The 21,684-nt window shown below is 42.2% G+C and overlaps 2 protein-coding genes across 3 annotated transcripts in view; one reads left to right on the top strand and one right to left on the bottom strand.

The window, feature by feature from the left end:
* The window catches only part of LOC118084785 (amine oxidase [flavin-containing] A), a 36,540-nt gene extending 30,212 nt beyond the window's left edge, over positions 1-6,328 (top strand). For both annotated transcript variants that reach the window (XM_035114742.2, XM_060273542.1), the window contains 4 exons: positions 1,923-2,020; positions 3,286-3,397; positions 4,321-4,383; positions 5,711-6,328. In XM_035114742.2, the coding sequence (XP_034970633.1) occupies positions 1,923-2,020; positions 3,286-3,397; positions 4,321-4,383; positions 5,711-5,872 (435 nt within the window). In that variant the 3' untranslated portion in view covers positions 5,873-6,328. The remainder of the gene's footprint in view (positions 1-1,922; positions 2,021-3,285; positions 3,398-4,320; positions 4,384-5,710) is intronic.
* Positions 6,329-10,922: 4,594 nt separating this feature from the next.
* Positions 10,923-21,684, bottom strand: part of LOC118084786 (amine oxidase [flavin-containing] B-like) — a 45,166-nt gene continuing 34,404 nt past the window's right edge. The window contains exons 12-15 of the mRNA XM_035114743.2: positions 20,926-21,023; positions 19,461-19,572; positions 18,547-18,609; positions 10,923-18,277 (exon numbers count right to left, since the gene is read on the bottom strand). Coding sequence (XP_034970634.2) covers positions 18,122-18,277; positions 18,547-18,609; positions 19,461-19,572; positions 20,926-21,023 — 429 coding nt within the window. The 3' untranslated portion in view covers positions 10,923-18,121. The remainder of the gene's footprint in view (positions 18,278-18,546; positions 18,610-19,460; positions 19,573-20,925; positions 21,024-21,684) is intronic.

Here is a 21,684-nt window from a genome sequence, read left to right on the forward strand (position 1 = left end):
TTTCTCAGTACTTTTCCACTGTTTAATCAGTCAATGATAGCAGTTTAGTCTATTGTTCTAAAGTTAGTTTCGATTCCTCTTCAGCCACTTGCTGGCTTAATCCACCACGGTACCTAAAAATAATAACAACAAAAAGAAAGCCAAGTCCCGCGACTCTTCAGCCTCTTCTAGGGCCTAATCCAAGAATTTTTAGGGGTAATGCTAATTTCCATATAAAAAGCTCAATGCAGATAGAGCCTGGATCCTGCTGGGAAGATCAGGAGACCAAGTCAAACGGTAAAATAAAGCATCCAAAGAGGAGTTCCTCTTCAGCCGCTACTGGCTTAATCCCATTGGCCCCCCTTCCCGATCTCAAGGCATCAGAGGGGAGAGATCCGCTGTTTTAAAATCCTAAGCATACGGAGATCCAGCAATAATAAAAGTTAAAACTATTGTCCTTTTTTCCCCCAAATTCACGTTGTCCAGAATAAATAAGAGCTGCGTCACAGGCAGTTCACTCTTATGGGCTAATATCGGGCAGATCAAACTAAAACAGTTTCAGAATCACAGCAGGTCCGTTCCCCCAGCAGGGTAACAAAGTGCCTTTATGCAGGCTTCAAAGTAACTCTAAACAAAGACAGTCTGTTGCCTCGCTAACATAGCAGAGGTCTTCAGCATACCTTACTCAGCAGATAGTTTCAGTTTCCGACTCCATTCCTGCGATTCGCTACTGCGCCATTATCCACACCGCTGCTGGGACGGACTCCCTGTTTACGCCCTCAGCCATCCAAATTCGCCAAATTGCATCTCAATCTTCATTCTCTTTTATAATCCACGAATTATTTATTTTTGGAAGCTCACCGCTTTGCACTGGAAGCCAGAGACTGCGCTTGATGAGGCTAGTGGTCTTCTCCCCTTCGCGCCCGCAGCTCGATCCCTTCCCCAGTTCCCACGCTAATAGCGTCGAAATTTTGGGGTACAGGAGAGCACGCTGGGCGCCGCTGGGTGCCACGACCCTCAGGGTAACCCCCCCTGAGGTTTTGGAGGTCCGCAGAGCCTTTGCAGGACCTCCGTGCGCCCCAAAAAGCTCGGGATTCCCCGAGAGGCTATCCCGCGCTTCCAACGAGTGTCCGCGGTGAACCGGACACTCCCCCGTTGAACTTCCAATACCTGTTGAATACTTTTTTTGCTTGTTCCAAAAGACATTTGAACTGAAGTCTGGTTTTATAGTTGTAGCACATTTTTATATTTTCTGTACTGCATTTCTTGTACACATCTTAGAAATGATTATAGTTAAGCAGTATATAAATCATTTAAATAAATAAAAATAAGCCAAATCAATAAAGTTTAGAAAAAGTAGATTATGTTCAATACTGATAGGAGCAAATTAATGCAGACTTTTCCCCATTTGCATGAAGACTCTCACTTTTTCCTGGAGGGGGGGAAATTGCAGGGGAGGAGTCACTTCTATCAAGGACCCCACCCCTGGGGTTGAAAAGCATAACCTATGAGTCCATACCACGGGATTGCAACATGTGAAAACAATGCAAGTTCTGGAAATTAAAGTTCTGCTCCATTATTACCATTTCTTCATAGACATACTGCAAGAATAATCATTTCTCTTACCTACCAATCTTATAAAGCACTCTGCTCTTCGGAGATATGAATCAGGCTTTGTGTTAGAGAAATGCTTGAAAAATCACAGCCTTGTTCATAGCTAGTAACAGTGAAACCCAGCTCAGTCCAAAGTATTGAGTCAGCACTGTGTAGTAGCATAACCTCCTTCTTTGATTTATATGAATAGTATTTTGTTTGTAAATTAACACACCTCCCTGTAATCCAGTAAGGGAAACCTGGAAAAATATCCAGCATTTTCAATATTAATTCTGCCATGCATCAATGCCTTAAAAAACTAACTAACTTTGTTTGATTTATTCCTGCAGCCAGTGCATTATGAAGAAAAGAACTGGGGTGCCGAACAATATTCTGGTGGCTGCTATTCAGCCTATTTGCCACCAGGCATTATGTGCCAATATGGAAGGTAAAACTAGCTAATAATGTACTCTTGTTTCATTGTTGCTAGCTGAAATTTGTTGAACTATAAAACCTTCTAGATATGAAGCCCGCTACACCTAGGCATACTAATACACTCTCCTAGTGAGAAAAATGCCAGAAAACTGAAGCTTTTGCCAGTAGGCAAAATAATACTGTAATATGCTGTAAAGCATTCTGTAAAAGCATAATAATCTGTTTTAAGGTTGTAGATAACATGCTCCCTATTTAGGCATCATTGAAGAGAAACAATTCAATTACAGTCATGGGGCTTAACTACAGATTGCTAGCAAATATGTTGCTTGGGAGCTGTGAAGGAGAAGACAGTTGTGGGGGGCAGGGGGATGCAGTTTGGAGATTCCCACCCCCAAAATGGCCCACATATTTCCAGTTCCCTTTTGTTTGATTCCTCTTAAAAGATGTTGGATATATTTAAACCTCTGGAACTGGGGATTGCTAGTGCTGAGTCAAAATGGGAAGGCTGCATTTCATACAGCGTTTTTGATTCTTGCAGTACACATCACCCACTCATTCCCTTGGTAATTTTTTACTGTGTTAGGTTAGATGGCATGTCACCATGGGCAACTGGACCCAATGTTCTCTCCTCCGGCTCCAATCACAATTAGCAGAATATTTGGGCTACAATGTGGACAGAGATGCACATTTGAATGTGCAACCAAGTCCACATCCTGCAACGATAAGTACTACATAATTAGAGGTGATAATTGGAGGGAGGGCAGAGTCTTACTGCACAACACAAATTGACAATGATGCTGTCAACAGAACAGTCAAGGGTGGCACAGTTGGGAAGCAGAGATGTTTTTCCTTTCCATCTGAAACAATAGCCAATTAGGGTAATGGGGTAATCATGAATGGGAGGAAAAAATGAACAGTGAAGTGGAAGGTTCTGTGAGTTTTCCAAACATTAGCACCTTCCCTGAAACAACTTTCACAGTGTTAATGGCCACCCCAATCTCTGCCAAGCAGTGCATGAGATTTCAAAGAGGGTCTTGGCACTCAACCAGGGTCTCTGTTCCTTTGGAGAAAATGAGACACAGTTGAGTCTGCAATATCTTTGAAATATGATTTATTTACACGTGTTTACATGTATTTATACCAGACCTGTAACAATAGCAAAAGTCGAACATCATGAGTATTTGATGCTATACTGCCAGCTACTGTTCAGTAGCCTAAAGCTCTTTGCTCTCAGTGCCTACCAAGTGGGACTTAGGTGTTGTGATGTTTGTTTTACAGGGTCATTCGTCAGCCAGTAGGTAAGGTCTACTTTGCTGGCACAGAAACAGCTACTCAGTGGAGTGGCTACATGGAAGGTGCAGTGCAAGCTGGAGAGAGAGCTGCCAGAGAGGTAAAGAGCGCCAGAATTCAATGGGCATCTTCATTAAAGACCTAAATAGCTGTACCAATGAGATTTTGGGTCTGCTTGGTATTCAGATCTCAATTTTACTGTGCTAAAGAAAGAATTCTCAGCAAATCAGAAGGACCAAAGACACTAACATTCTTTTATAACAATCAGCAGCTAATGAATCCCAGCTATTGTTGCTTAATGTATCCTTGAAATGCCTGAATCAAAGTTTTTATGTACAATAGGATTTTTTCAAACAGAATGCTAATTAAGCCAGAATAAACTTGAATGGGTGGAGCAGCTGCTTTAATTTAAACAATAGCTCTTAGTAGTCAAATGTGCACCATTCAGCTATCAAGTAAACCACTTCAGAAGACTCAAACGATAAAGGTATTAGGTGGGTGTCAGTTAACTTCCTTGTGACATCTGGACCTCTTTTGTAAACAGCGGTATTTTCTGTATAGGCTAGATATTGAGGACTTGGATCTATGAATCTTCCTAGCTTGCAGTATTTGTGGGAAGTAAACATGGAACCAATTCATATCTCACCTCATTGCCCTACTGAATTATTAGTGGCCCTTGTGGTGTGTTTATTTTTCCACATGGTCTGGTTTTGCACCACCAACATACTGGTAATGTTTGAAATTGGGATCATTTGGGATGGTCAGACAATGTGGTGCTTACCACATCAGTGGTGTACCTTCTGGGAAGCCAAGAGAGCTAGCAGGGAAGTTAAGTGTATGATCTGTCTCTGATCTTCGACATCGCTCTTGCAGTGTGCGATTCTAGTATGTGGAAACAGTGTCTGAACACCATGTACAATGCAAGAGTTGGCCCTCAGTTGTCTTTATCTCATTTCTCCCTTCATGACTTACATGGTGATGAAAAGAATTACTGTTAGTGGGATATCATTTTCTGTCTTCCAGATACTGTGCAGTATGGGAAGGATTTCAAAAAATGAAATTTGGGTGACAGAACCAGAATCAAAGGCAAGTATGATCTCTCATGCTCTTTTTGTACGGCCGAACTCAACATTTCATTGTCTAGATCAGGCATGTCCAACAGGTAGATCGTGATCTACTGGTAGATCATTAGACATCTGCAGTAGATCACTGGTAGGTCATTGGCTCCCCCCAAAGAAGCTGAACAACTGTGGCTCCCCTAAGAAAAGCTCGAAATTTTACCCCCTCCTTGAAAAAACTCAACAAATTTGGCCAGAACCCCCCCCCCATGGGCCTTCCTCCTCCCTAAAAAAAGCTCAACAACTTTTGACCTGAACCCCCCAAAAGGGGGTAGATCACTGCCAGTTTTTAACTCTGTGAGTAGATCGCAGTCTCTTGGGAGTTGGCCACCCCTGGTCTAGATTATATAACTGCATCACTATAATTTATTACCATATTATTATGAGGATACCTAATAGAAAAATAGCCATGAACTTAAAATGGAAATCTTGGCCTAGTTTCTAGTGTGTGCATTCAAGGCGGGCACATTTCATCAATAGAAGCCCAAACAGCCCTGCAGTCTCCCACTGGGAAAATAGCACATAAATAGTTTCTAGTTAGTTAAGTCCTGGGGGAAAAGTTACTCCTGTGCTGTTTTGTTGCGGCTACTCTCGAGTAAAGACGCTCCAGTCCGCTCTGTCTTTCAGAGTTTTATTGTGCATATTATTTACAGTGCAGAGGTATCAGAAAACATGACTGCCTAGTCCGATTCATAACCCAGCAATGGCTGCTTCCGGCTCTTCGGCCAGCATAAAAGCCTGGGCACCCCAAAGCGCCTCCCCCTAGCCCTGTGTGTGGGCGCGCGCCTCAATTCGGGTGCCGGAAAGGGCTGCATTCCTTCTTCCGTCCTCTGGCTGGAGTGTTGCAGAGGCTCTGGCACCTCGCTGCGCTGCCCTTCCCTCTCTGGCCAGCTGGGTCGGTGCCTAGGCTCTGACGCATCCGAGAGCCCTCTCTCCACCCTGCTCCATTCCTCATTCCCTCCTCCTGACCCGCTGCTAGTGCTGTCACTGGACGAAGTGCTGGCCAGGATGACTGGGGGAGGGTCCCTGTAAGGAGTCCCCCTGACACGTGCTTTGCAAGTCTCTCGTTCTGCTCCTCAAACTGCCCATCTCTATCCCATAGTACCTGTCTCCACCTCCTTCTAGTTCCTGATAGTCTTGTAGTCTCACTCATTTGCTGAGATACCAGATAGGGGTTCTTCTAGCTTTCATCTAGCAAGAGTTATTTTCTGGGGCCCTGTTTAACTGCATCGTACAGTTGCTTTCTTTGTTGTTGAAATTGCTGTTCTCTAAAAATGACTGCACATTCTACCTAGGATGTCCCGGCTTTCCCAATCACTACCACGTTTTTGGAGAGGAACTTGCCATCTGTCCCAGGCCTCTTGAGCTTCCTCGGATGTTCTGCTTTCTTCACCTCACTGGCTGCAGCTGGACTTCTTGCCTATAAAAAGGGACTTATCTTCCGAGAAAGCTTCTGAATAAACTCTTTCAATTTTGCCCTTCATGCTGGGTATTGTATTTTTATCGTGGGAACTGTATTTTTATCTGTTGCTGTATAAGTGGCCTTGAGTGGGTGAGTTTTACCCATAAAGATTGCCTATAAATATTTTTAATGAACAAATGTTGTTCTTGGAGAGAAGCATTTTGGGGCACCTGAATCAACACATCAAAAATAGTTTTAGTGTCCATTTAAAAATCAAGTAGTAGTGAAGCAAAGGTTCTATTTTCTAGTTCAAGCCCCATGTTGGGCAAAAGAACCCTGCATTGATGGGGGTTGGACTAGATGACCCTCGTGGTCCCTTCCAACTCCAGAATTCTATGATTCCTCACTTACTTTTATTGATTAAAGTCAGTGGCCTTTTATCCCTTATGCCTTTTGAGAACAAGCCAGAACAGATACTTTGCACATTTCACAATGCTTTTGGAAAAATTAATTTTTTTTAGTCTCACAGTGAACAAATCAATGTTAAAGGCTTACTCTAGTGGCTCATTAAACTAGATGTTTATGCTGTCAAGTGCCTGTTGTACTTAGTCTACTGCCATTTAAAATGACAAAACTGTAATTTTGTAAATTTTGTAACTGTAAATGTAGTTTCAGTTATTACAAGATACAAGGTTCGGCATGGATTTGACTAAAGAGAAATAACTAGCATTAAGTGCAAAAGCAAGGTAATAAAGTTAGCAAAAGAGATAATTTAGGGTTCCCAAGGCTCTATAAATAAAAATGGGGTTATGATACGAAATGTGTGTAACTATATTACATGTACTACTTTACAGAAAAAAAGTGTAGAATCCCTCACTATGCTCTGAACACATAAGATGTTGCTTTGCCATTTTTGAAATAGGAGTAACTTACAAAGCCCTTAATTAAAAATAGAAACTAGGGAAGCATAGCTGCCAAGTTATCCCCTTTTTAAAGGGATTTTCCCTTATGCTGAATAGGCTTCCTCGCGAGAAAAGGGAAAACTTGGCAGCTATGTAGGGAAGTAGAGTCACATTTGTGTAGAAAGCTAGACAAAATGTTTCCCTTCTGACACAAACAAATAAAAATAAATCAGCTAAATGAAAATGGGTTGTATTCTGCTAAGCGTCCTTATTTCTCATAACTCTGTGGAATAGTTTAAGTCAGGGGTCCCCAAACTAAGGCCCAGGGGCTGGATGTGGCCCAATTGCCTTCTAAATCCGGCCCGCAGACAGTCCAGGAGTCAGCATGTTTTTACATGAGTAGAATGTGTCCTTTTATTTAAAATGCATCTCTGGGTTATTTGTGGGGCATAGGAATTGGTTCATATTTTCCCCCAAAATATAGTCCTGTCCCCCACAAGGTCTGAGGGACAGTGGACCGGCCCCCTGCTGAAAAAGTTTGCTGACCCCTGGTTTAAGTTGACAGACAATGAGTGGAATTAAACTAAGTTTCTCAGAGTAGACCCATTGAAATTCACGGGCATGACTGAGTTAGATCCATTACTTTCAATTGGTCTGTTCTGAGTAAAACTTGGTTGACTACCCCCCAGAAACTGACTCATGGTCATCTAGTGAGCATGGTGGCTGGACAGGCATTTGAACCCTGTTCTCCCCAGCCTTACACAGTACTCTGCGGGTAATCAGTGGCTACTAGCCACGATGGCTATACTCTGCCTCCACCATGATGCTTCTGAATACTAGTTTCTGGAAATCACAGGAAGGGAGAGTTACCTTGTGTTCAGGTCCTCTTTGAGGTTTCCTACAGGCATCTGATTAGCCGCTGTGAGAATGTTGCTGAGCTAGATGGGCCCCTACCCTGATCCAGCAGCTTTTTTGTATGTTGTTAATGTCCAATTATAATGTGACCAATGGTTCCTGGAAAAGACAATTTACTTCAGGTAATGTTATACAGGTATGTAGATAACTGACAATTTGGTGATAAGGGTATCCAAGTCTGTTGGTGCTCTCATCGTTAACTACCTTTGTAAAATGGTAGCTATGATTTGTGCCTCTTATCTGTGTGATTTAGTGAAATGTGCCTTTGAACATTCCTTGAATCGCCATTAAAGTATCCATTTAAAACACCCCAGATCATCCAAGCTGTGTCATTTTTATGTCTGTTGAAGGGCAATTTGTCTGCTGCAAATTGCACCCTCCCCGCAAATGCACATACGCACTGCTTTTAGGGAACATTTGAGAGCTCTGCAAAGGAGGACGTAGTGACAGCTCTAGATGCTAATGACCTTGGCGCAGGGGGAGGGGGAGGGAGGTGTTTGGACAGAAGGAGGAAGCTCTCACAAGTGCAGCAATGGGTGCACACAGACTTTGGCTGTGTTTGTGGCTCTCTGAATTGAAGCAAGCATAATATGTGCACAACTCTGGGGAAGTCGGGTGCTCAGATTCTTTCTTGGGGGCAGGTGTTTGAGGAGGGACAGCCAAGTGGCAATGTGGCACTCAGGAATGTTGTGGCACTCAGGAATGCCCCGGCTCTCTCTGAACTCGGCAGGAGCCAGGGCATTCCTCAAAACAATGCTGCTTAGCCGGCTTCTCCACCAGGGGCAGGGAAGATGAACATCTATGAGAGTCTCCCTCTCCACAGTGGAAGTGGTGGGGTGGGTGGAGCACTGCCTCGTGCACTCCTGCCTGAGGTGGGTGCTTCACCTCGACTCATGGGTGGGCTGGCTCCGGCTCCCAAGAATCATTGGAGAGAAGACATGACTTTGTATCCCCAACATTAGTATCCATTTAGAAATCCCGCTCTCTTTGGTGCAGAAAGAAGTTCCTTAGGTTGAAGTTCCTGTTGTGTGTTGTGGATCCAATGCCTTTTGCATTGTGCAGCCCACTTCTTCTGCAAGTGGATAGAGCCTTGCTGGTTTGGGGCATTTAGGAGGGAACCTTTTATTGGCTTGCAAAGTGGTTGTATTGTTCCGCAGCTGCTATCTTCAATCACTTCACATTGCCTTGTGCTGTGTTCCAAAACTTCACACAGAGAAAAGCACTTCTCACTACTGTGGGAGCTGCAAATGGGATTTCGACTAAAAGACTTTCATTAAAATTGGCAGTGTCCTGCTGCTTGCTGACATGATGCTCCTGCTGGAAGCAACATCTTTCTTTTGCTGCGGAATAAATTTATACATCCAATTTCTTTCTACTTTTTGATGTTCCTGACTACCAGCTCAAACTTACAGAAGTAAACTTACATCTTTCTGTAAAGTAGATACAGTGAAGAACATGCTGAGCCTTAGCTGCAAGGACAAAACCATTCTTCTCAGAACACTGGGCTGAATCCAAGTACTGTTGCCATAGAACTGCTGTGTGTGAACAAGTGCCCTGAGTCAGAGAAGATGTGACACTATGGATCTGTTGTTTGAAAAGCCAGCAGTATGAGCTGGAACAGCTCAATTTCATATTGTTTATCTCTGCGAATAGGGGTATAAATAGCCAAGGATTTCTTTCATTAATTCTGTTGACTGGTTCTGTGTTTGCTGAAACCAGGCTATGAACATTACAATTCCAAGGCCGTTGTGAAGCATACTGGTTACTAGATATATAATTGGTTGCAGACCATTGTGTTGCATAGTAAATTTTGGCTTTAAAAATACTCTACAGTGACATAGCAGGGCTCCTCACACACATTAGGATATCAAAGAACTAGAAAAGTTGCAAAAATGTTGGCAACCATCAGTAGTAGACAGCATGGTTGGCGGGGGCGGGGAATGCTGCTCATCTGACCTCTGGTTTGTCACATCCTTGCCTTTTATGGGGAAGGGAGAGGCAGGGGCAAGTTCAGCATGGTGCAAACACACTGCCTGGAACACTGCAATGGTCTGCACCATGCTGACCTTGCTGCCACCTCTCCATCCCATTATGTAGCAGGGATGCATCTGCTACAAGCATCTAAAACAATCAGGCAGGTATAGCATCTTCTCTAAGGAGGAAAAGCTATGATATCCAGGGATCTTTCATTTAGAAAAAGGCAACTTCACGAACTAAATATGCATGAACTGGGGGAATTATAGTTTTGCAGGAAGGGACTTGCCTCAGCAACAGGCGAGGGAAGGGTCAAATATTCTCACCCATCACCACCCACCTCTTCTCCACTTTGCATTGCAAGAGCAAGCAGTCAACCTTTTGCAAAATTCTTGGTTACCCAATAACTGTGCTGACTTGGGTGGGGAGGGGTGAGAGCTGTCATCCAAAGGGACTGGAAAGCCACCAAGAAGGCTTGTTTCAGTCTCTCATAGAGACCAAGACTAAGACTCTGATGCAGGCTTGGCCTATTTGTTTTGCATATTTACGGACGGGCTGGTGGCATCTGTTCATAGTTCATGTTCCCAGAGTCAGCTTCTTGGTAGGCATGGCTGAGTGTTTACTCTGTCAACACACTGAAAAGGGGTAGGCAAATCAATCTGTTCCCGTTCATGCCTCTTCCACATTTGTTGATGCATAAATCTGCCTTGCCCCTTTTCTACAGTCAACCGTGTTTTAAATCCACGCTTTTAAACACATATTTTTGCACATACATGTTTCTAAACCTTTTTTTATAGTCTCTCTCTTTTGAGCAGAGAACTGCATCAGAACATTCTGTAGAAGAGCCAGGGGACAACTTAGTCCCAGTCCACACATTAATCTGGGAGGGAAGGGTCAGATTGGTTGCAGGTTTTTCTGTCCTATCTAGGACACCCCTGATTTTTGTGGTGATGATTAAATATATAAATATATCCAGCCCAGCTCTCTGAAGGGGAGGCAAATGGTCCTTTCCCTCATCAACTGATGGATAATTTGATGAATGGGGAGAAGATGATACTCCTCTCCTTGGCTGATCCATGCAGATCAGCTGAAGAGGTGGGGCTCCATGCTTCTCTGTGGACATGCCTGTGTACTTGCATGAGACAGAAAAGTGTTAGCCACCCCTGCCGTAAGCAGCTACCAAATATGAGTGATATCCACCTCATACAGTAAACCCATTGATATCCATGGATGTAAATGCATTGGGTATCACCCTGTGTTCACACCTTGACCAAATCAATGCACCAATGGAACGCAGGGACTGCCAAAAAAAATCAAAAAGCCCTCAAAGACATTCAGTGTGGCAATGTTTATTCGTTTGAGTTGAACTTTTAAAAAGGTTCACAGCTGCCAGATAAAAATATCTAGAACAGGAAAAGGAACATAATAAGGGGTTCAAGACAAAATAGCCACCACAGAGGCACTTAAGAAAACGCCACAATCATATAAGGCACAAACAAACCATGACTGACTGAATCCATATCCCGATACTGTGATGTTACACTTGTACACAACAGATACGACGACTAGTACTAGTATGTGATCAAAGGGGAAGAAAGTTCAGCTGCAGGTTAGGTCAGTATAATTTAATTTAAACCCCCCCTTTTAAAAACCTGCTTTGAAGATATTCACTTCTATTTCCACTGGAACAGAAGCTCAGCTGTTAATAAGGTTTCAGGGAAGAAGACGCTGGAAGGAATATTATGCTTAATCAATGGGTACATTTACTTAGGGAGGACTGTTAACTTTTAATTGTACTGTTCAAATTTGCCCAGGTCTCCTGCGGATTAGCTCTTCCAGTTTTCAAGCACACACTTTCTCCTTTTCTGTGAAGCAAATATTTTATTTCTCCACTCTTCAAAATAGGCTTAAACTTTAGAAGCCTGCCTTTGGACACAGTTCTTATAGCACAGTAATATTCTAGGCTAATGTTATGCTAGTTTCAGTTCCATAAACTGAACCTCTTGGGGGAATGGGGCTTTCCAAAAGATGAAATCAGCTAGAGCAGACATCCCCAAAGTTCGGCCCTCCAGATGTTTTGCACTACAATTCCCATCATCCCTGACCACTGGTCCTGTTAGCTAGGGATCATGGGAGTTGTAGGCCAAAACATCTGGAGGGCCGCAGTTTGGTCTTCTCTCCAGCACTTAATAATCTGCTGGGTTTCCACTGATAATTAGAATTCAGGTGTTATCTTGGAAGAGGACATCTTGCAGCAAAGATGACAATGTTTCTAAAGCCTTTAACAGGGTATTGCCAGAATACTCATCTGACTCAGTGCAGAGAGGGGCCCTTTAATGAACTATGCATCAGTTCTCACTGCCAAGTGCAACAGTTGATTTTTCTGACCCCTTTGACATTTAAAACAGCAATACAATAGTTACAGCTCTGCAGTATATGAACAGATACAATGGCTTTCAAATGCATTGATATAAGAGGCAATTAGTGCACACTTAGCAACACCTTTTTCTCTTCATTGTCTCCTGGACTCTCTACATTCCTTCCCCTCCGATTTTTGCAACCTTAGCTTTAACCTGTAGGGCAGCACCATAGTCATTTACAGAAAAGATACAGTGAAATGTTGCTGTGCTCTCTTATTCAACAGTCTTCATCGACATCGATGGCGCACAGAGTCCTTAGTTCACTATGTCCTAAGTGTCACTTTCCCACAATTTGACAGTTAAGAACTGCAATTGACAGTGGGGCATGCCTCTATGCCAAAATAGTTGAATTCGTTATCCACAACACACACACACACACACACCTCAATAAACAAAGTGATGAATGGATTTTCTGGCTCCCTCAAAAGATGCTGGCATTGTAGCCTGCTGCCCATTCCAGAATTGGGCATGTACACACACACACACACACACACACACACACACACACACACTTTGGTGATGTGGCTCAACAAGGCCCATCAAAACTATGGCACTAGGGATAACTTACAATAAGCACCCTAGTCAAATAAAACACCGACCCAGACATTCATTAAAAATACTGTAGCCATAGCAGCATACATGCTGTCTTTACTGAATCAGTGAAGTGCAGTTTAAAAAATGTGTCAGATTTCCAATCACGTATCGCAGAAAGTCAACTGGCACTGCACAGAACAAGCACTTACTTAAAAATGTCATCCAACTCCATGCTGTGTTATGTGCCTTACAGTCCTATAATGCCTTTCAGAGGAAGTAATTAAATTCCTAGTGTGAAGGGAAATCTCTGCCATGCCCTTCTTGTAAGCTCCACAGAGGCACCTAGCTAACCAATGGGGGCTGCAGTCCTATATCCACTTACTTGGGAGTAAATCCCTCCAAACTCAGTGGCACTTACTTCTAAGCAGACATGTGCAGGCTTGCACTACACATTGATAGAGTACAACCTTAGATGGACATTTCATCCGAGGATCCAAGCAAGGCAACCTCTGTGTTCTTTTCCTGTAATGTTGTATGACATCATACACATTTGTGTCCACAAACAAGGCTGCTAGTTAAAGTATGATGCAAAATAGTCCATTGTAAGTTAATGAAACACACCTCAAAAGATTAAGATGTTGCCATTTTATAAAGTCTAACACAAGCAATTTATGAAGGGACACCTTAACCGTTTGCATCTTCCTTCTCCCATCTGACCCTGATTTTGGTTCTGAGCTCTCAGAGAAGTTTATAAATTCATGAGAATAAAACACTCTGCTGTTAAAGATGTTGGTCCTAGCCTTGGGGGGGGGGGGCAACATGCTGAGTGCCCAGTATTTATCTTGTAAAACCTTCCTCTTCTCCTTTCCCCACACTATCTTAGGTATGATCAGCATTTATCAGCTCTGAAAGATTAATCACTTGGTGGATAAGAAGGTTGAAGAAAACATCATCCCTGTATTGACCCCAGTTCTTGCTTTTCTTTTCCCTCAACTAAAGAGGTGATCGGAGATGGCAGGCACTTTAAATTCTTTGCATGGTGTTGGAGCTTAGTGGTACCTGCACCATGTGTTGGCTTGGGGTTTTCCCACAGCAACCTTTTATACTGTTAGTGTAAATTCATGCCCAGAAACCTGTTTCCATTCATGGATTGATGCAGAAGAAAGTTTTATTGAAATATGTGGGATATGCTTCCAAGAAATGTTGCTGAAAGAACAAAAGTTCAGCGAGTTCAACCTCTTGCCTAAATGCATGATCATCTATCCTCCAGATCTCATAGGCCAACTTCCAGACCAAAGGTAAGACTTTAATGTGCAACCGATTTCTGTTTCTGAAAAGCAGCTGCATTCCCATAAGCTCCACATTCTCATTTATCTCAAGAAATGAGGAACTGAAGAAAGCGGGGAAACAAAACATTTGTGGAAAATAATGATTGCCGGTAAATGGAAGAGCTGCGGATTTGTTGGGAGTGTTTGAGTGCTTTTTTGAAAATGAATCCACAACCCACTTTTTCATGCCTGGTGGGTGAATTTCTGTGACTGCTACATCATAGCTTAGTTAGAACAGGGGAAAGGGGTGCAGTAAAGGAAATCACATTTTGCATAAAATGTGCTGCCTGTGCTCCCTGCCTCCCTCAGTTCTGCCAAATATTCCTAGGGCTGCATGCTTACTCACAACAGAATAGGGACATGCTTCTTTATTAAGTCGAGTCTCTTGCCCTTTCTCATGACGCTGATGGGATACTAAAGCAGAACAAACCACGAACAGCTGGATGTTCATCTTCCCCTCCTCTCCATTAACTAAATATTACAGGCGCTACAGAGCCTCTCATACTACCTGAATGGCCATCACTGACACCCAAGTTATACATAGGAAGAAACCCAGAGCTTCTGTGGTCTCATACCTCTTTCCTCTCCATTCTTCGTAATTTCTAACAAAACCAGTGTATAAAGCAAGGTGCAGGGAGTCTTTGGCTCTCCAGATGCTGCAGAACTGCAACTCCCATCATCCCTGACTATTGCTGGTGCTTGCTGGGACTGATGGCATTCATAGTTTAGCAACATCTGGAGGGTCAAAGGTGCCCCATACCTGATATAAAGTGACCTCAGGTTGGTCATTTCTTTGACCCCCGGCCTCACATTATTGACAGGAAGACTCACCGTGCTAAAATGTCACATCACATCATATTTTATGTGTAATACATTACCAGGAGCCACAAGGCTGGGAGAGAGAGAGGCCACACATAGGCAGGTTGACGTCTCATTACCAAAAACCAACATTTACTACTTAAAAACCTGCCCCTCAATTGCCTGAAAACTTATTCTGAAGCTTAGGAGAACATGGAAACAGCCTCCAATACTGTCAGCTGGAAAAGAAAAGGGGGTGGGGTGGAGGCCACAGTGTGCAACAAGGTACTTGCTGTGCCTTGGGAGCCCCCTCAGGTTCTGGCTACTGCCCTAAGATTTCCTCTGTACCCACAAATAAACTGTGGAAAAGTGATCCATTATGAAAATAGAGGAAATATTTTCATAATAGCAACCCTGGGATATTGTTAACAAACCTACAGTAAGTCTGACCAAAGAATAAAAACAAAAAACATAATACCACCCAAAGGAAGAGGATGGTAAATTCATCAAGCCAAAAGCTAATAAACCTTGGCATACCATTTTGGTCAAGGGATGTAACTTGGTAGTTTGTATAAATATACATATGTAACTCCCAGGGAGTCACAATGTCATTAGTAAAAGATAATCCTAGTTTAGAAAAAAAATGCAAAACAACTCCAAGACTTGGAAATCTTTTGGTAAGTACATGACTCTGCCATAACACCCAAAAAGAAACACCATGTCTGTCATGTCAGCTTGTTCCTGTCTTTCAAATTCCTAAGAGATGCTCTCTCAAGTTAAATTGATGCCTTCAGTTCACAGTGGCACACTGCATAGCCAGAGCACAGAGAAACAGCTTAATTCTTGCCAGAGGCAAGCAACAGACTTCCCAAAAGATTGAAATTTGACATTCCGAAATGTCATTCTAGCTAGCCATCTTGATTTCATTGGAGCTACTTGAGCAGCAAGATGTTGCAGTCCCATTTTGTAGGTGAAAAATGGGCTTCAAGACCCTTCCCACGGTGTACTTCCTGTGAGCCATCTCATTAGAAACCAAAGCAGAAGCATTTTCACACGTAGAAATAATAAACCATTTTAAGCTGATGAGGATGTTAATATCGATAGGAAGATTTTGGACAACATTAAGTGTTAGTTCCTACTGCAAATCCAGGAAGTGCAAAAGAAAGCTAGTATCATTTGTATACACCTTTAAAATAATGGCTCTTCAAGATGATGCAAGTATGACAAGGTGCTTGAAAGGGCCTTTCCCAGAGCCTCAGAGGTAGACATGGACTCCATGTTATGTTTTAAGATACCTTTCCATATGGTATGGTTGTGCAAATTCAAAATCCAGTATCTATTGCTGAAGCTGGGATCCTGAAAATCAAGTTTTCATTTAAACAATAAGAAGTAGTAGTCAAGTGTCCAGTAAAAGGTAAAGGGACCCCTGACCATTAGGTCCAGTCATGACCGACTCTGGGGTTGCGGCGCTCATCTCGCATTATTGCGCGAGGGAGCCGGTGTACAGCTTCCGGGTCATGTGGCCAGCATGACAAAGCCGCTTCTAGTGAACCAGAACAGTGTCCAGTACTCCTATAGAAAAGCTTAGAAATGTTTGGATGCCTGCATGTTTTTATAAACCAAAAATCTAAAAGGGAATATCTAGGGAGCTGCACTCTTGTACCATGCACAGTTCTTTGTCCATTTCAATATTATTTCCTCTCTTCCGCCAAAGTTCATGTTGGTCCCTCCCTGTGTGAAATGCGGCACACTAATTTTCTTTCCTCCGTTACAGTTGCTAGCTACTCACAATGCCAGACATTTCTAAATGCTCAGGGTACACAAGACTTCATAACACTGCAGTGGTAAGATTAAGATGACAGACAGGAATCTTTCAAAATTCACAAAACAGTGTCAACGAGTTCCATCACAATGCAGTTCTGAGAGGCCATTGGCTGAGAGCAGGCTTTGGCTGTAGAAGCTCCCAGGTTACACATCCAGCTTAAAGATCTGCTTAAGAACCAGAACCTGTTGGTAGATATTACTGGGCTAGATGGACCAATTTTCTGATTCAGTATATGGCTGTTCCTTGTAGATTATCATCTTTGGTAATTCATTCCCTGATTTATACTGCCAAAGACATGAGAAAGGAAAAGCAACACTGGGAATGACCCCTATCTGGGATTTGCACCTGTATTTAGCCTGAGTTGATAGGTTCCTTCTTTGGGTGGAAGGATGTGTCAATTTTGGTCCTCTCAAGTTTCACATTTCCCCCGTCTTAAATTCAGTTCTCAACATTTTGCAGCAATTTGCCATGTTTTAAGAAATACTCACGAAAATTCATCGGCATGCTAGAGCGAATTTCTCCTAATAAACACAAAAAGCTTTATGCAACTTTGGCTAATGTACACTTTTCAACAAACCTATTTCCCCATCTGCATTTTAAATGTTATTTCTACTAATACCTTCCTCCTAATATATGCATTATTGTGAGCATTGCTTGGTTGGACAACTGCACCACAAAAATGCAAGAAATTGTGCTTCGGATCACATACTGTTTCGCAAAGTCCAAATATGAGTGTGTAGTGATTTACACTTTTCCTCCATTCCTAGTTCTTCATAATGCCACGAGTCAAAGGCAGGAAGTGGCAGGGGGGAGGGTGTCTAACCAGGAGTCCCAACAGCATCAATGCCCCCCAACCCCCTCGCATGCTTTAATCTGGTCCTGGTATTTTTAATGACCAGATTAAGGCTTGGCCATGTAAATAAAATATTTGCAAACAAATAACTCAAGCCTTAAAAATGTGTGTTTTCATTTGTTGGGTTCACTCAGGTGTAACTGCTCTTGCATTCTCCGAGTTAACACATGGTTGAATAGTAGGTTGCCTATGTGTTCTAGAAAATGTGCCATGGAGTGGAATCCTTCAAAAAAAGAGACCCCTTCCAGTTTTTTGGCAACCTTTCTTTGCAAAAAAACAAACAAACCCTAAGAACAGAAAACAAAAAGTACCCCTAAATTTGTGTAGAATGTTGATCCTGGAATTTATTCACTCATATAATCTCTTCACTTAATTATCATTCTCCCAAAACATTTGGAGGCAATGGAAATGTTCGATCAACTACTTTTCTCCCACTGTGCAATGATTTTTGCTTTGCCACTGTGGTGAGATCAACATAGTAGTTGGTTTTGTAAAAAAGGGGAAAGGTTGTGGCAATGCACTGGGCTCCACCAGACCACTTAAAAACAACAACCCTAAAATAAAATAAAATAACAACAGCAGCCCACTTTGTACTGGCCTCAGAAATACACGTTGGACCCTTTTGCAAGATAAAGTTTCATAGGAGAAATACATGGGATAATTGAGAATTGCATTAATCACTACCTGGCAAGAGTAAAATGATCGTGCAAATGCACACAAATCTGCCAGTTCTTGTTAGATTCACAGATCGATTTTCAGTTTTTCACCAGAAGTCCCCTTTTAAATGTGCAGAGCCCAACTGCAGTCGCTGATGTTAAGAGAGCACAGAAGCCAAACAACTTGAGGAGTCCAGGGACAGAAGGCAAGTTCCTTTCCCAAAAGGTGGTAGTGATTGGCAGGGCTGGGACATCCTGGATGAAAAGGACATTCAGTATTAGTTTAAGGCAACTATAATGTTCTGCTTAGGTGGCAATCTTAGTCACATCTACGGTATTTGGGTATAACTAAGAGCCATGGAATTATGCAGGACTTGCCTGTGACAAAACATGCACAGGTTTCACTGTATAAAGATCCTGTAAAAAGCATGCACAGATCCTGTATAAAGCATGCCACGAAATGGTTGATAAAATCAATAATAATACAGCCCTATTTCACCTTAAAGGAAGAACTGCAAACTTACAAGTGATTCTGGTTCTGACTTCCAAATTTCTGCTTCTGAAATCTTCCCCATCGAGTGCAATATCTAAAAATGAAGATAACATTTAAATGGCTTCCTTTTATTTCCAAATACCTTGGTAAAGGTTTCCCAAAAATTATACCCTAAATGCACGCCAAGGTTTCAGATCTTTCTGAAATGAGGGGGAGGTGCACAAATTCACACGTAATGCAAATTTATCAGAAAGGTCCAAGATTTAAGGGCATATCAAAACAGGCTAGGCAAAATGTTGCCCGCACAGATGCAGCCATGGGAATAAATCCTGCACCTGCAAACCAAGTAAACTTTGAACTGTCTTTAAAGTGGTCTATTTCCTGGGAATAGTCCATAATACTGAAGGCCTGCCCTAATCCCCAATGTCCAATTTCAAGCTCTCTTTCCAATTTTAAAATGTATTGCATTATTTTAAGCACAGTTACAGAGTATGTGCTCAGCAGTCCTCAGCCATCAGAGATTCAGCTGGTGAGACAGGGCCTGTTAAGTTGTGGCACCCATGTTTTGCAACCCTCTTTCAAGGGAGGCTCCACTTTATTAGAATTCCAGTCCATTTTCCTTTCTTTTGTCACATTTTGGGATTCATTTGACCACCGCTACCCTTCCTTCTGTGATTTTATGTTCTGATTTTCCCATTTTGTTGGCTTGCTTGTTTTTGTTGATTATTTGCTTTTAATGGGTGTCTCGTAAATTGCTTGGCCAAATCATGGAATACAAATGTTTTAACCAACAAATACAATTGCCCTTTATTCAAACATATCAGCAGTGCAATCCTATATGCCCCTATGAAAGAAAAAAAAGGCCCATTTAGTCCAATGGGGCTTACTCCTAGATCAGTGAGTATAGGATTGCAGCCTCGCAAGGCCTTGTTACTCAGGACTCACCTCTCTGACTGCTCTCTCTCCAGCCTGCACTGCACCTTCCATGTAGCCGCTCCATTCTGAAGCCGTCTCGGTGCCTGCAAAGAAGATTCTCCCAACTGGCTCACGAATTACCCTTTAAAAGAGGCGCAGAATATGGAAAGCATGAGGGACCCATTTCTCTCATCGGAAGTCAGACAAGAGCATTCCTAATATCATTCTACCACATCAGCATTGCTGCTTGCAACCTATGGCAGATTCAGATTGCTTCTGGCCTTCTTTTCCAACTTCATGAAATCCTTTCTGAGGAGAGGAAAGGTGACTACAATTGAGTAGCAGTCTTGTGATACAGAAAGTTTTCAAGGCACAGAAATCTGAGTTCACATACAGAGCACCCTTGTTGGGCAAAGGCACTGAGTTCCAACATTAATTACGTAATTTGTTAGCTTACTACTTTGATTTATTAAAACATATTATAAACTCAAGAGTTATAACTGAATGTTAATCAGAGCTGTTATATACAGTGTGCAAGGATACTCAGGGCTGATGGCACTGATATAAGTAGCAACATAAAACCGTTGCTTCAGATAATACCCTGTTTCTCATATTTTAAGACATACCCATAAAATAAGCCATAGCAGGATTTTTAAGCATTCAAGGAATATAAGCCATACCCCGAAAATAAGACATAGTGATAGGCGCAGCAGCAATGCCGGCCGCGGCAGGAGGAGGAGGAAAAAAATAAGACATCCCTTGAAAATAAGCCATAGTGTGTTTTTTTGAGGAAAAAATAAATATAAGATGTGTCTTATAATATGAGAAACACGGTATACTTAAGATATTTCCAAATAATAAATGCTTTATCTTGAGTGAGAAACAGGTAGGTAGCCGTGTTGGTCTGGGTAGAAGCAAAATAAAAAAATACCTTCAGTAGCACCTTAAAGACCAACTAAGTTTATATTTTGGTATGAGCTTTCGTGTGCATGCACACTTCTTCAAATACACTTGAAACAGAAGAGTCAGACCCTTATGTATATACAGAGGGTGGTTTACCACTCCCATCAGCCCATCAGCCCATCACCCATTCCCACCCACCCACCCACCCTCTGTATATACATAAGGGTCTGACTCTTCTGTTTCAAGTGTATAAGAAGAAGTGTGCATGCACACGAAAGCTCATACCAGAATAAAAACTTAGTTGGTCTTTAAGGTGCTACTGAAGGTATTTTTTTTTATTTTGAGTGAGAAAGTTACTTTTACTGAACACCTGCAAACTCTCACCAACATTGAGATGTTGAATTCCCCTTTAATTAAGGCTGCACACCAAAACATGAATCTGTTTACAGTTTTGATTAACTGTATTAGTGAAACAAAGGCAACCCTCCTGCCAGTCATTGCGTAATCACAAGCCAGGGAATTGTGTTTCAGATGTTATCATCTCCTCAGGTTTGTTTCTGTAATGAAACATCCTTGCTTATTGTTAACATACCTTCCAAACTGAGTCATTATCCCTGGTGGGAAATAGGCTGTATAGCACCCCCCAGAATACTGTTCTTCACACCAGTTCTTCTCTTCATAGTGCACTGGCTAGAAAGGCAGAATTAACAGGGTTAAAAGTAACAGAGGAAGCTTAAAAAAACAAAAAACAAAACAATAGAAAACTTATTTCAGAGATCTGTGAAGAGTACCCAGTGATTTCTCATGTCACTTTAAAATTTACTCATCTATTTACAGATAAAGCCACTCCAATTTTAAAATACAGGTCAGGTAGCACATTTAAAAGTGTAGGTTAGGCATCCCCAAACTTCAGCCCTCCAGATGTTTTGGACTACAATTCCCATCATCCCTGACCACTAATGCTGTTAGCTAGGGATCATGGGAGTTGTAGGCCAAAACATCTGGAGGGCCGCAGTTTGGGGGTGCCTGGTGTAGGTAAAACTACTTTAAAAGTAAAAAGAGAATGGGTAACACACATAAACTTTAATCCCTCTCTGCCCCCCCCCACTTTGTTAAAGGTTTCTTAGAAATGCATAATAATAAGGTACAAACAATATAGCAAGTGCTTGCTCTTCTCAGTCCATCTCTGAAAGAATTGAAATGCAAAATACATCTTTGGAAACCCTCACATGGTTGACTAAGATCCACACCATGTGAAATATTCCCAAATACCAACACTCAAAGTCAACCTACTGGTTTTCTGAGGTCATGGATTGTGTGTCCAGCTTCACGGACCATGGCCTCAGAAAAC

Source organism: Zootoca vivipara, chromosome 4, assembly GCF_963506605.1.
Source record: "Zootoca vivipara chromosome 4, rZooViv1.1, whole genome shotgun sequence".
Taxonomy (NCBI): Eukaryota; Metazoa; Chordata; class Lepidosauria; order Squamata; family Lacertidae; genus Zootoca; species Zootoca vivipara.